General features: G+C 40.0%; 2 protein-coding genes across 8 annotated transcripts in view; both read right to left on the bottom strand.

The window, feature by feature from the left end:
- myo3b (myosin IIIB) overlaps positions 1-12,508 on the bottom strand; it is a 72,304-nt gene extending 59,796 nt beyond the window's left edge. For 2 of the 4 annotated variants that reach the window (XM_042219227.1, XM_042219228.1), the window contains exons 1-7: positions 11,707-12,508; positions 11,371-11,407; positions 5,431-5,614; positions 2,988-3,122; positions 1,081-1,185; positions 701-800; positions 74-150 (exon numbers count right to left, since the gene is read on the bottom strand). In XM_042219227.1, coding sequence (XP_042075161.1) covers positions 74-150; positions 701-800; positions 1,081-1,185; positions 2,988-3,122; positions 5,431-5,614; positions 11,371-11,407; positions 11,707-11,818 — 750 coding nt within the window. In that variant the 5' untranslated portion in view covers positions 11,819-12,508. Of the gene's footprint in view, positions 1-73; positions 151-700; positions 801-1,080; positions 1,186-2,987; positions 3,123-3,805; positions 3,827-5,430; positions 5,615-5,943; positions 7,024-11,370; positions 11,408-11,706 lie in introns of those variants that run through there. The other 2 variants (XM_005918143.3, XM_042219229.1) reach the window with 2 other exon arrangements.
- Positions 12,509-12,639: 131 nt separating this feature from the next.
- ubr3 (ubiquitin protein ligase E3 component n-recognin 3) overlaps positions 12,640-15,213 on the bottom strand; it is a 37,991-nt gene continuing 35,417 nt past the window's right edge. For all 4 annotated transcript variants that reach the window (XM_042219224.1, XM_005918146.2, XM_042219225.1 and 1 more), the window contains one exon: positions 12,640-15,045. In XM_042219224.1, coding sequence (XP_042075158.1) covers positions 14,928-15,045 — 118 coding nt within the window. In that variant the 3' untranslated portion in view covers positions 12,640-14,927. The remainder of the gene's footprint in view (positions 15,046-15,213) is intronic.

Raw genomic sequence — 15,213 nt, 5'->3', positions numbered from 1 at the left:
CTAAAACACGTGTGCATGTTTTACTGCTGCATTACCAGACATGAACATGCGTGTGCAGCCCTTAGACTCTGACCTCAGGAGCCATCCAAAACGGTGTCCCGACTGACGTGTTCCTCCGCAGTCGTGCGCTCGTCAGTTGAGCTGAAACACCTACAAAAAAATGGAAAAAGAATTGCAAAATTCAATCTTACTTCATTAGCGTGAATATTTCTTGGGATAAATTACAGCAGACAGTAAATGTTTGAACTAATCAATAAATCCTGGCATATAATTTAGTGTGGCAACCTGCCAAGCAGCAATAATAATGGGCTATAATCATTTCAAATTATGTAGGACAGATTTTTATCAGCGTGAGTCCACTTCATCTCCATGACACAGGGGACATAAACATGCCTGGGGGTGACTCAAAGTCATTTGCCATAGCAGCTTTCTTTTAATATGCAAAGGATCAAATAATGCAATTTAAATGAGCAATAATAGCTTCGGGCTAAGGCTACGGTCCATGAATTAAAAGACGTTATGGTGAGCATGGGACTAAAGTGTGGGTTAAATGATTTATCCTGCGCTTGTGTTTGCCTTCACAAACAATGTTGCTGACACTTCCAAAAGATCACTCACAAAAAAAGAGTCATTTATCTATAACAGCGCACTTCAGAGAAAAGATTGGAGCGGCTAAATTGCCTCTTTCAAAGATCATTACCAAAGTCAACCAGTTTGACTCCTCCCTCAGTTGTCAGGAGGATGTTGTTGCCTTTGACGTCACGATGGATAATCCGGTTGTTGTGCAAATGCTGGAGACCCTTTTAAATTAGAGGACAGATAATGCAAGGTGCTGCTGAGCATGAATCGCGACACACAATTAGTCATTTGCGTAAAAAAAAAAATAAATCTGCATATGATGCATTAAAAGTTGAGCTGTACAAACTAGATAAAAGAACTCCCACAGCTGTTCGTAAGGAGAGACATTCATAACTGCTTGTCACACTTCCCCAGCTGAAAATAAATCCTCAGCCCGCTCTCTGCATGTTGGTGTCCCACCTCCTCCCCCTGCATTTGCAGCTTTGCAGAGGGCCATCTTACCAAGAGGGCACTGCATAAGATGTATGCGATAACAGGCTCCTGCAGACGCTGGCCACGCATCAGCAGGCCTTTGATGAGTTCTGTGACAGAGCCGCCGTTGCACAGCTGGGAGGGAGACAGAGAAACTCCAGTGACTCGTCCATCACTCACCACCCCAGATTATGATTCATGGAAAGAGCTAGCCCACACACACAAGTTAGAGAAAGCAGAGCAGCACAATAGCATTGACATTCGTGTAGGTGGTGTTTCCTGGCTAACTGAGACCCAGATCAATGCTTTCTTATATACAGAAAAGCGACAAATTAAAGGGTAAACCAACATAAAGTGTCTCAGTATGGTGTTATTGTGTTTGGTCAGTACTTGGTCAGCGAGCAGCTTCAATATGCAAAGATTCTTCATGTCTGTGAATCAGCTAACCTAACACATCACTCCAAAACGTCTCAGAGCATTCAAACAGGTTAAGAACTGGTGACTTCTAATCAAACCAGTCACTGTGATCCTGATCCTGAAAAGCTGTAAAGCTGATAACTCAGAACACTTTATATTGATTTGCACTGACCTTCTGACTAAAGGCAAAAGCTATCCCAGCAAAATGTCTCTGCTGGCATAACTAATTCCCAGGTTTCTCAGACTGTGAGCCACAGTGGATTAATGTTTTTCCTTTAATTTGTCACCGGTCTATGTGAAAAAGGATTTAAGAGTTTTAAACTTCATTTTTTTAAATAGGGGTTTTATGTACTTGAGCCATTTGATTATGAAATTGTGACGAAATACAGGAAAAAGACACTCCAGGTAACAGATTGTTTGGTATAACAATCATTGCACTAACTGTGCATACATGCATGGTTAATTTGAAGCTTGGAATAACCCTGGCATTTCCCACCAACCTCACACTGTGTATCCCTCAGGCCTAATAACGTGTTTTTCTCTCTCATTTTCTTTGTTTCTGAAACTTGTAATGCTATTATTGACTAGCACGCTTCTTCCTTTCTGCCGTTTTGTTGACTGTCAGAGACATGGGTGGTCTTTGAGGTAAATGACAGCTTTATCCACCATTATTATGGACGAACTGAAGAGTACACCTGACACACAAATGGCCCATTTCCCACTGAGCCAAAGCAGACATAAAGCATTAGCAAAAGCTTCCAAGTGGTATAAACCTGGTAATAAAACCAAAATGTGTTGTTTCTTTCTACACTGTTGTTTGCAGGGATTTAAATAATAGTGACAGAATATCATCTTTACCGAGTTTTAAAGGGGCTGAGAGCCAGATTTAGACAGCTTCAGACAGAGCCAGGCTAGCTGTTTCCTTTGTTATGCTAAGCTAACTGGCTATGGTGTAGATTCGTATTTAACCTACAAACATAAGGATCTAACTCTTATGGCTCAATCACACTAGAGTAAAAACTAGACAGCAACCTCCTTGCAACTATGAAAACTTTGGTGATTGCACTGAATTTGTTTGCTATAAGCAACAGACTGCAAGGAGACTAGCTGTTGATCACAAAGCGATTGCACAGGTTGCTCGACGGGAGGCAAACTATTTCCTAACAATCGCAGTCTGACTCAGAAAGACTGCAGTCAGCCAGTTTCTAAATAAGTGCCAACACATTACATTTAATCTTAGCCTGTCAGGGCCAATGAGATCACATACTGATAACAGACTGACAGAGTGACTGTTTTAATGGCTGTCTTGAAACACCAACGTCACTTTGAAGACAGCAACTAACTGTGTGCTGTGGCAGACCTGGTCCCTGTCTTCAGTTTCTTCAGATTGCCAGTTTATAGAACATGGTCGCAATAATTTTCCCAACCACAGTTGCATTAATGAGAACTGACAATAAGCCCTTCATAAAGTATGAAAAGTGTAACACGTGTTATACAAATATACATAATAAAGTGCTCACCTCCAGTATCAGCCAGAGCTGTCCGCCAGTTAATTTGTCCGACTTATGAAACATGCCATAAAACTTCACCACGTTAGGATGGTTGGGCAGGGACCTCAGTATGTTGTATTCTGCCTCAATCTCCTCATCCACATCCTTTAAACAGCATCAGCAAACAAGCAGTGTTTAAGTACAGCAAGGAAAGAGATAAATCAATACTGTGATGTGTTATAAAAGGTGTATTTGTGCTTCAATATTTCAGGCTGCGTTTCATTTTTAGTGAACTAGGCTACTATAATAAGAAACCTAAAATTGGGGTTATAAACTCGGTAAAAAAAGAAGGGATGGGCCGCTGTGCTGAACTATTTCTGGAAGCACTTTTCTATCAAAGTAAATCTCAGTGGGAGGGAAGATCAACAGTCAGAGAGGCAGAATTTCTCTTCCTGGATGTCTGAGTGATAGTGTCAGCAGTCTAATCAGGGAGAGGGATGGGAGAGGAGGCAGCTTCATCTTCATGGCCATCAGGGGCGCATCATGGTGGATAGCGCTGCCAGGATGGGGATTGTTCCACTGACACAATCACAGGCTCGCCTCAGACCGAGTCACACTCCCACAATATGCTGCCAATTCAGAGTCTACAGTATCCTTATCACGCAAACAAATGGACGGTTATACAGAGAGGATACAGGCGATGCAGGAGCTACAGTTTCTGGTAAGAGCACGTTAAATTTAGCACGACAGGAAATAAATGAAAAGGGGAGACATTGATATATATCACAGGAGCAAGTGCAAGTACGACTGCATCAAGATGGAGAGGGGGGAAAGTACCGGCAACTTACTCTGTTTGAATGGCTCGAATGCTGAGACAAGTTGGTTACAAAGAAAAACACAGTGGTTTTAGTTTTCTGTCGCAGTATTATGAGGTCCTGCAAGGTAGAAACTTCCTCACCAACACTATATAATAAAAGGTTACAGTGAGCCATACATGCAATGTCAAATATCATATCATTCATCGGGAAAACCTGGAGGTTTAATGTGCATAAAGCCAGCAGTTAAATTACATCTTTAAGCTAAGTTTTACTTCTACAGGATAGGCTTGTGAGTGATGTACAAAGAGCCAAAAAAGGCCATAGAAGGTAACAAACAATAAAAAAGGTGCAGGTTCAACTAAAGAAAGTGTTTAAAAATGGATTTGCAGAGTAATTAAACCTCTTAGGAGTTTTAGGCAGGTTTAGTTATGCTTTTGTTTAGCTATGAGATAACACCTGGCAGAACTGGCTGTATTTACACGTTACATTAGCATGCCCTAATCTAAATCAGTGGTTCCCAACATGTGGGTCAAAGCCCTCAGATTCAATTAACAGCACGGTCCACTGCCATGCAAGTGAATCTAGGAGGCTGACAGTGACATTTCAAAAAGAAAAAGGATTTGTCTCCAATTCTCCCTTTTGTGACAACTCCATGGGGATACATTCTTCTATAACTCAGCTGCTTAACTTGTATTAAGACTTAAAGTCACGTGTGGTTCCTTTGAGCAACATGTGGGTATCTAAACAGGTGGTCGGTTAGACCTCAACTATAATTATTTTTTTTACCCCAGTCTCTCGGAGCCCCATCTAACCTGTCATCTTCATCTTCAGTTTCTATCACTGATGGGTGTCCGCTCTGCTGGAATGGTTCATCTGAGTCTGATCACCAAATAGCTTTTATTCAAATTCTGTCTTTGAATAAATAATTTATTTTTCCAAATGATCTCTCTCTTATTGAAATGCAATTATCTGACGAATAACTGCTGTGCAGTTTATATGTTATCTTCATATCCAAGAAGTCTGTGCACCAAGTTTAGTGAAATTCAGGTATTTGAATTTTCCATGGTCTTAACTGCATGTGTAGGTAGTGGTTTACACTACCTACACATGCACTACCTACACCTAACATGCAAATGATCCCTGGTTCAAGACCAAGAGGAAACACAAATCCCTTGGGGGTAGCACCAGGAAGGGCAAACAGCAAAAGCTCAAATCTACAAAGCATATTCCTCTCATAATCACATAATCACAAAGGTCATGGCAGTCAGGTGAGGAGTTGTTCAACAGATTTCTTCTGCATTTGCAAACATTCATTTGTTCTTTCTGCCTGCTGTCTTGGTTAAATCAAATAGTGTCATTTCAGGGTGCTATAAACCAGATAAGCTGGGAACCACTGAGCTAATGGGCGCTCATCCAGAGCTAGATCTACTCCCACAACAGTCAAAACACCTTAAGATCACCATTACTTCGCTGCCAAACAGCATCAGCATAAACTCATACACCTCAAACCTTCTGACATCATACATACACATCATTACTATTCTGCAAAAATAGCCTGAACAGATACTGCATCTAAACCCTAACCAGTTCTGTGAGATTGAAAACAGTCAACAAGAAGCCGGGTCCAGCAGTAAACACACTTTGATCGGACTTACATTAATCGGGTCCAGTACTTTCACTGCTGCCTGACTCCCATCTTTTTTGTTGGTCACTCTGTAGACTTTTCCATAAGTTCCTTTGCCAATGGTTTCCACTATATCCCAGTCACCTGATGGATCGCCCAGAGTCTCCAGTCCAAGCATGCTGGACTTGTAGGGGTACAGTCCATATAGTGATCTCCTGGACAATAAAAACAGTCATACCAAGATTTTTAAAAATAAATCTTGAATAATTTGCAAAGTTTACAGAAACAAATGGAAATGTTAATTCCCTTAAAACCTTCACTACTTCGTCTTGCAGAAAGGATGCTTGTTGTGAATAACAGTTGAACCTTACCGTGACAGAGCAGCAAGTAATTAAAACCTATAAACTGTGCAGGTAAAGCACACAGAGTACATTTATTCCCTGAGGCATTTTTGTTCAGCTAAAACCAATGACTGCATCGACCTGGACAAATCAAAGCAAAATAAGTCCACAGATATGGATGGAGAGGACAACACTCTACTTACATGGCAAGTGTTATTTTCTCCTGACTCATCTGGGCTGAGAAGAATTACAACCAAAGACTCTCTGGCGATCATAATATAACAACACCAGTAGCAACAGGAATGGCCTCCATGGGAGGACAGGCAACAAGTGGCATTTCCCACAGCTACTGAATTAGCCCTCTCCACAGGGACCTTGTCACTGCACACTAAGAAGTGCAATCTTCTAAAGATCAATCGGATTGGTCAGAGATTATCTTGAGAAGCGCTGTCCTGAGTGAACACTGAAGCATTGCCACACCTCCAAATAAACTGTTGTATAAAACTATAAAGCGTTTGCACGTCTTCAGCACTAATGACCAACGGGAATGGAAAACACCAATGTAAATCATCCTTGTAGTCAACATGTGATGCTTCTGTGGCAAAATACAACATATATGGCCAATGATGCAAAGGATTAAGTGTCAAAACAGCTGAGAACAAATAACATGATGGATCAGCAAGTGATACAGCCACGTCGGGATGCATGAATCTTATTTTTACAAAACGACACATAATCCAGATAAGCGTGATGGAGAGGGATGTTTGTGTGCAATCCCACGAATGCTCCTTTTGTCATAAATGCGTTATGCATCACGGAGGTTGTATGACCCTGAGAAAGGCTGGGGAAGTTCGCATACTGATGGGAAAAACAGTGAATGATGTTTAACCCTCAGGGGCGCAGCAACTCACACATGAGGACAGATTTATGAAATGTTGTGCATGCACCGTGAGCAATGGCATGCTAACTGATATTAGATGGATATACCACGATTCTGCAGAGACGCACAGACATGCAGCACAGAGTGACACCCTTCAGAGTGTCCTTCAAGGAGCTGCATGTGATCGCAGAAAAAGCCAAAGTGCCTGCTGTAATTATGAGTTTTTTCACATCACACATTTAAATACAAATATACCAGATCACTTATATATTACTATTTATAAACAAATATGTTGTCTTACCCATCAATCAACATTTCTTTGCAAAACCATCAAAGTGGAGAGTTTTCCCCCCATGAGCTGTAATGTTTTTATCTCATCACATAGAAAGTTAGTTTGCCCACATAAGTGGAGCACACTGTTGGAATTTACGTAAGTAGCAGTAAAGACTAATTACAGTCATTCAGTTTTAATAATAGAGATTTAATAATATATTTTTTCTTTAAGGATGTCTACTGCAAGTTCTGTAAGTACTGTAACATCACCTGCCACTTGTTGCCACCACACCTTCTATTTTTTTCTATAACAGACAGCTCATATTTCTCTACAGTAGCTTTTCTCTGAGATATCTGCAACGTTTTCCTCCAACTAGCCTGTATGCAGATTATTGTTAAATGTGCAATTAATTTAGTGATTAATGTGTAAATATTATATTTTTAGAACTTTACAAGAAGCACAAGAACTTTGATCTCACCCAATTTGAGCAACAAACCCTCCCCAAAACCTACCTTTTGAAAAGAATCCATCAAAAACATACCACATGTTAGCTCACTCGCTTAAATCTATTCATAACTCATTTAAAATTAATAAAGTGCAGATGATAAAGCTGTAAGTGAGACATACCTGCTACTGTGAACGTGCTTGCCACTGCCTCACCACAAAACGCTCCAGGCTAGTTCATGCCAATCTATAGGGATTAATAATTCACTAGTAATCTGCAACCTGATGCACAGTGCTGTTAAATATTCAGGTGGCAGATGTAGCCACTCATAATGGTGGCTGATATGAAGCATCCCCTGTTGCAGCCCAGTAACCAGGAAGTCCGTGACAGTTTCTAAGTCACATGGTTTCTGCCTATCTTCACTCAGCTCATAATGTCCTTTACACACCGAGCTGCTGCTGCTTCACTCGTTCAGACAGCTTCTGATGCTCTACAGCCTTATAAACCTTAAAGCAATATGACAAAGATATCCAGAGCCTCCAGAGACAAAAGAACCCTCCCAGGCTATAAGTATATAAGACTACAAATATGTAAGTATTTCAGCTTTTTAGTCTAAGTTTAAGCATTTAAAATGTGCCTGGATCAGTACTTTATACTAATAATAATCAGTTTCACCTGAAAAACCACAATGCTACATATTCCAGGAGCTGGAAAGTGCCCCAACACAAGCCGACACTTGCACCAACTACGTAGAAGTTTCTAACATTTTTATACCGTTCCTCATTTTGAACGTTTTCCCAAATATGGGCATTTGTCACATTTTGATTAATCACTACAGCAGTAGCAAATAAGGGGGGGGGGGGGAACACAATATGACTGTAATTTTTTAACAAACTAATTAAAAACATAGAGAGCATGTTTCTTCAGTTTTTTGTGCAAATTAAAAACATTTTTAGACACAAAAGGTTCTCTCCACGCGTGTACTTGGAGCTGAAACAGCCGCTCCAAACAACCATGCCTTCATTTAATCTCCTACACAATTACTGGTATTATATTTCTTGAATAAAACTTTTCTGACTATAATTTGTAGACAGGTACAATCTATGACGAGGGATCACAAAATAGACTGAGCAAAGTTTTAAAGCATCTAAGAGAAGAAAAAAAAAAAACAGGCTGGGAGATGCTGAAAGAGAACAAGATCAATTTATTGATTTTTTTTTTCTTGCATTCCACTTGACATGTTTGCTAAGTGATTATCGGCATAATAGTGACCATTAAAGCATTTAAATTATACAATGTATTTGTGGAAGCCAACTAAGGTTAAAAATAGCATCAGCTATAAAATGTCTCTTTTCAGCTCAGCATCAGTTTTATGCTCTGTACTGGAACTGTGTTAAACCGCTCGGTGCCTACTTAATAAATAAACAATGTAAATACATAAATGAGAACCAAAGCTGATCAATAAAGACTTGTTCGAGCTCTTTTTTACTGCCAGAAGGCAACGAGAATTTCTTTAAATGGGCAGGAGATACAATGAAATAGCGCTTAAGAACAGGACACCGCTGCTCTTCGATTGCAGTGCTCAGGTTACCCTTTGTTTACCATTCTTGTCAGCACAGCTAAAAAAGGGATGCTGTGTCTGATACACAGTGGTACATGGTATTTTCAGTTACAAAACAGGAGTATGTGCATAGTAACACGGTGATTATATTTGGAAAAACTACCCTGCTCTGCCTTTGCTCATCGGGCACATTTTCTGTGCATCTACATAATGCTAAGTGTAGGTCTGAGGCGGTAACAGCTGCACATGACGTGACCGGCTGCAGCACATCTTTGTCACCAGAAACAGTACAGAGTGAAAGGCAGTAATCTAATTTTCTGCTTCCATCAAACTCGCACAATTCCACCCTCTGTGGCAGAGCCTTATGGGAAGTCCGCTGGGTAAACCCCTTTGGTAAGTCTATGGAGAGGGGAAAAAACCAATAATCCCTTTTAAGGGGATATGAAGAGGCTTTACGGTAAACCTCCACTAGCTATGAGTCAGGCCTGAAGCATTTCGCCCTTGTTCTCACCCTGGAAGGCCAAAGCCTCACACAAGCAGACACAAATGCATTTATTTTAAACATTAACATCTTTAATCTTAGCGGTGCACCTGCATGATTAATGATCCCTGATTGACATCTTTGGATACACAAAGGATCAACCGTAATAACAAAAAGGCACCATCACCATCTAAGTAATCAGTCTTAAATGAATTATAATTTCTTATTTATAATTAATTATAAATTAACCTCAGCCATATCATCACAAACACCACAGCTGTGCCACTGTGATGGATGAGAGTATGGCTGTGCTACTGTTTGAACACAAGGGAAGCAATTTTTTGTTCTTACATTTGTTTTGGTCAGTCATCAGGCAGTTTGTGAAATTTTCTTCCCTTCAAGATAATCAATTGATCTATTGTAAGCGGTATTACTGTAAAGTGGAAAACATTTAGGCATGACAAGCAAACCACGTAAAGTTTACAGACTGGAGTCGAGTGAGGCGGATAGCATGTAAAAGCTGCCGATGCTCTGATAAGTCCATAGCTCTGTACCTCATTTGGCATTAACATCAGCACCAAAACTGTGTGCTGGGAGCTTCGTGGCCGGGGTTTCCATGGCCAGGCAGCTCCTGTTAATGTAATGTGTAGGTGACCCAGTGCTTTTTTCTTTAGTGTTACTCTAATAATGTGTTACCTGAAGTCAGGTCTTTAAGTGTTTCACACAGTGTCGTGTATGGACACCAACACCTGATGTAATCAGCAAGTGATTTAATTGTACACTTTAAACTTTAACTCAAGGGGTTTAAGAAACAGGTTTAAAACCTTTTTTTATAAGGTCTGTTCATTTTTACACAGTTTACATGCAGCTTTGAGCCATGTGTGGTCTGTTTCCACATTATTGGCATATAAAGTCTGGAGTTGATTCCAGTTGTTTAAGTTCGGCAGCTGTTGAGAATGAGAATTCATAACATAGAGGCACAAAGAGGCATCAGACCAAGCAAAGAAGGCTAAAGAAGGCTACCATAAGGCAGAAAAATACCAAACTGACCTATCAGAGAGACAGGAAGCTTCCGAAGTGGCCAAATCAACAATGCAGTAAAGAGGGTGATTACAGAATCTTTTACTTGGAAAACCACTTCACAGCATCTAACCAAATCAACAGCAGTTCTGAGGCTTTTGGTGTATTTATTGTGAAAGTCTACAATTAAAGAGATGCAAACAACATGCCAAAATAGTCGCTGGAAAACATCTAGTTCTAAAAGAAATTCTTTGGACCAATGAACTTGGCCCAAAGTTGTACACAGTGATGGGAAAACAAGACTCGAATGGGGTCGTGATCCAAAACAGACCCCTTGAAAACACAGAGGTGGTGTGACAACATGGGCCTGTTTGACTGCCAACTGAACTGGGTCACTGCTGTTTATTGACCAGAAGCAGGACATCTTCTTATACTTCCTGCTGAAGCCCAATGCTTCTTAATGCCAATAAAGAGAATACTCTTAAACATCAGAGTCAGTCACCTGACCACGTCTTTCACCAAGTAAAGACAAAACTGAAGGTGGTATAGGTCTGGCAAAGCCTATAAAAGAAGGAAATTCAGAGTGTGATGAAGCTTCTGTACTAAAGATGGAAGTGTACATTTCACATCTGTATTGTTCTGCTTTAAACCCACTGTGGTAATGAACAGAGACAAAGAGAAAAGAATAGAAAAAAGGAGCATTTTAAGCTAAAGTAAGTGTAAAACACAAAAAGTGTTGTATATATTGGGATTTTTGCATAACTATCATAATGTAGCCTATTTAACTTTTTTCATGTAACTTCCGGTTTCTTCCCTGAATGATTGCTGGTTTACAGTATTTCACAGAGTAAAGTAAAAACCAAACTGACACAGTGATTAAAGATATCCAGGTTTAAGATTTAGGGCTGTACATTTTTTTTGTTGTTGTTGTTGTTTTTTAGCGCTACAGATGAGGAGTCTCGTACCTACCTCGACATTGTCGCCTCAGTATTTCCATCTCTGTCATCTGCAAAACAGGAACCTGTTTAAGACAGTATCACTGCACAGCTGAATCTCCATCTCCGTGTGAGTTTAATAAAGGCCTAAAGCACACTGTCTGAATCAACTCTTTAGACCCATCTTACCGTCCATAGCAACATATGCGAAGTAATTTCCCTGTTTATTCAGCAAAGACTTTAATTATTAACAGTATGGACACCTGAGCATGTTGTCCTGCAGACCGGAAACGGTTAACTGGCTGACCAGTATCACCTGATGTAACCTTGAATAGTCTATTCATGCTGTGGAGAGCAGCGTTTTACTTACCTGCGTGGGGGGAAAAGAAGGAGATGTCGAGTGATGCCCCCCGGAGGACGGCCTGTAACAGCAGCATCTCCCAGCCTGACACTGGTGACACGGTCTCAGCTGTGTCCTTCATAAAAACTCCCAGCCTGTGCAGATTACTTCTTTTTTTTTCTTCTTACTTCTTTTTGGCCTAATTGGTAGCAAACAAAGCCTTTGTGTGACCATTGGTCTTTACCCAGAGGGCCTCACACCAATTATCCTGCTCAGTCACATGGCAGTGAAACCTTTTTCAGAGCACTGGGCCAGAGACTAGATGGAGCAGTGCAAGGAGAAACCAGCACAGACGGCTACTTGTTTGCAATTGTGTTGTAGTTTTTCTTTTTTATAATGATAATGGTTGAGTACTGGATTTTAAAATATATTCAACTTTTTTTTTGCAGCACCTCTATTCTCGTCTTTGTTGAAAACCTGACCAGATCTGTCTGTCTCTACCTCCTCGGATTTGAGCACCAATGGCCCAGAGACCTGCAGTTTTCATTATGAGTTGAACAATGGCTAGTCACCACTTCTTCACTCAGCACAGTAAATAATATCATTTCTTTTCAATGTAATCTTCCTGTGGGAATGTTAGCTAAACATTGTTGCAGACCAGTCTACCCCCAGAGAAGGATGGCAGCATCCTCTCACAGCAGGAATAATACAGTAAAGTCTGAATGAGTATCTCCAGAATTTGCTGTTCAGGCTCAGAGGTGTACGTGTCATAACATTTGCATTACCTCTACAAGTCACAATAGTGAAAAGAGACTGAAGTAAGCCAAGATTAGATAAATGAAAGAAAAATATTAATCTCCTGTCCCACCACATCCCAAAAGAGATATATTGGATTGAGATCCAGTACAGAGAAATTACTGTCATGTTCAAAATGATCATAAAAAAATGAAAAAAGACACAAAATCACTGTGTTTATATTTTATTCACATATGTTACATTTTGCATTAAATGTCCCAAGTCACACTTTCTGGTCAAACTCAGAAAGTTTGAGTCAGCACCTACAGTAATGTACTGTATTCTCTCCCCATTCATACAGGAAAACACACAAAAGCTTTCAGTTACAATTTACACCCATCGTTGGCTATTTGGTTGCGGTCATTAACGAAGTGGGTACAATAAAAATAAGAGAGACAGGAAAAAACACAAAAAGCAGCATGCATGAATTCAAGAGGAAGCTTTTCAAGTGTCGACTTGTTCCTTAGAGATTCTGCGATGCAGCACAATGTGACCCAGCATTTCAAAACCAAACATCAGGGATATCAGCTGTGTGCTCATCACTGAAAGTAAGCATTAAAAAAAGGGGGTCCTATTATGCCTTTTCTCTTTTTCTGTCATTTACAAATAAACTGGGTCATTGATGTGCTGGATGCTGATAACAACTAATTCCTTTAAGCTGCTCAGTTCACAACAGTTTTCCTAACTCCTGTGCCGAACTGCAGTTTTGAACGTGAGATGAGGAGGCGGAGCTTGCAAGCACTAGGTTTTGGTTTTTGGGACGCCAGGCAAAGGGCAGCCAATCAGAAGAAAGTGAGCTTTTAGGTTGACAGAGGTTTGAAGAGACATTTTAAAGAAGAAGAAGAAGAAATGATAATAAATAAGGGGCTTTTTATGTTCTTGTGAACTGTGAAGAAGCAAAGTTTCTCTAATGAAATCTCATTTAAAATCATGGAGCTGGAAATAAGCATAATAGGCCCCCTTAATCTTGCAGGCACGGCTGGATGAAACTTCTCTTCCAGGAAAAAAAAAAAGATGATAATCGCTAAGACACTTAAATAATGGTGGCTTAAAGGATGTCATGCACAGTGTACAACAGATACTCAAGTCTGATAGTCTTGCAATGTTGGAATGCAACTATAAACCACAACTACATGATGCATGATGTATAAGATAGTTGTTAATAATAATAATAATAATAATAATAAATGTTCTGTACTGCAGTTTATGACCTGGCAATCAGAAGCGTAAAGGGAAAGCCTTTTTCTGATGGCACAGACAGACGAGTGACAAGTACTGCAGTCTCCTCACAGAAGCAACACAACTCCCACAGAGTTTCATGCCTCAAGAGAACACTGACAGAACTCATGTAGTATTTTTGCTCTTGCATGACGCTCAGGACACCAGATGTGCAGTGAGATCTCTTTGCCTTCCCTCAATGTTTAGACTTATATGTTTATATGGGGGTGGTGATGATGAGGCTTAAGACAGCTGAGTGTCTTAAAGGTGGAGTTTTGAGTTAAACAGTGTGAAAAGGCCAACGCTATGAAAAGTGTAGTGGGTGTAACTTGGTGACCGCACACCTCCTTAACCATTAAACTGAGTTTGAGTCAACATTCCCAGCCATCTACGGTAAACCCAAAACACAACCTTAGGAAAAAAACAAAAACAAATTCTTCAAAGTTAAAATTAATTACTTGAACAATGAGCAGCAGCATTTATTTAAATATCTAAAACGTATTTCAGCAAAAACAAAAAGAATTCCTGAGGATGGATTGCAACTAGACCCATAAAAGAAAGAGTCTTTGCTTGTTAGCAAAATAAACTCTAGTGTGTTGATGGGTGGACTTGTCCTGCCTCCTATCACATGTCAGCAGACAAGGAGTGCACACTGCAGTAACATTGCTATACTTACCAGGAGCTTGAAACTCATGCCAGCACAGCAGAGCACATTTTGATAAATAATAGGGATATGCGTTTACATCAGAAATGGTGGTAAAGTAATCAAACTTTGCAGGGACAATCGGCAATTGATTTTTGTTTTGTTTTTTTAAACCAAATAAACTGGAGCGACTTTAAAAGCCTGACCCAAACCAATTCGGTTTGTGGGCAAATTTGTGCTTTTTTTTTTAATATCCCCCCCCCCCTTTTTTTCTTTTTTGTTTTTTTACTTTAATCTCACCAAATTCTGTTTTTCCCTGTAGAAAAACCACACAATAAATCACTTGAACACACACACGTGTTAAATCTTTAGGCATGACTGTACACCAAACTTCACATAAACCAAAGGCTGTGGCAGAAATAGCCCTCGCTGGATGTTTGTGTTTATCACAGCAAGAGTTTCCAAATATTTTGATCAAGGCAGACACATAAGCCAGAAGGAAAAAAAAATCCCTTAAAAAAAAACTAAAAAAAAAAAACTAAAAAAAAATCTTCTCCATCATGGGATGTGGTTTTTCAGTGGACTTTGGAAGATCTTAGAGTCCATTATAATGAGGCCCCCAACGCTTGTTGATGTGATCAAAGGTGTGTGAAACCCACTGTTGCTCCAACACTCGATACCGCTCCTCACATAAGTAGAGAGGCTTGCCACGACTGGAAACATCCCAGAGGGGGGAAAACAGGAGTGAGAGAGAAAAAAAAAAAAAAAAAGGGGGAACTACATTTAAATTCATACTAGAATCACATCAAGTGTTATAAGTGTACTTAAAGAGTTGCTCTAAAGACTCTATGCTATCTATTAACAAAAAAGTGTGACTGGGT

The sequence above is a fragment of the Haplochromis burtoni genome, unplaced genomic scaffold, assembly GCF_018398535.1.
Source record: "Haplochromis burtoni strain Fernald_Lab_line unplaced genomic scaffold, NCSU_Asbu1 Contig_29, whole genome shotgun sequence".
NCBI lineage: Eukaryota > Metazoa > Chordata > Actinopteri > Cichliformes > Cichlidae > Haplochromis > Haplochromis burtoni.
Note: the sequence above shows the minus strand (reverse complement) of the source record. Positions and strands in the feature narration are given on the sequence as shown.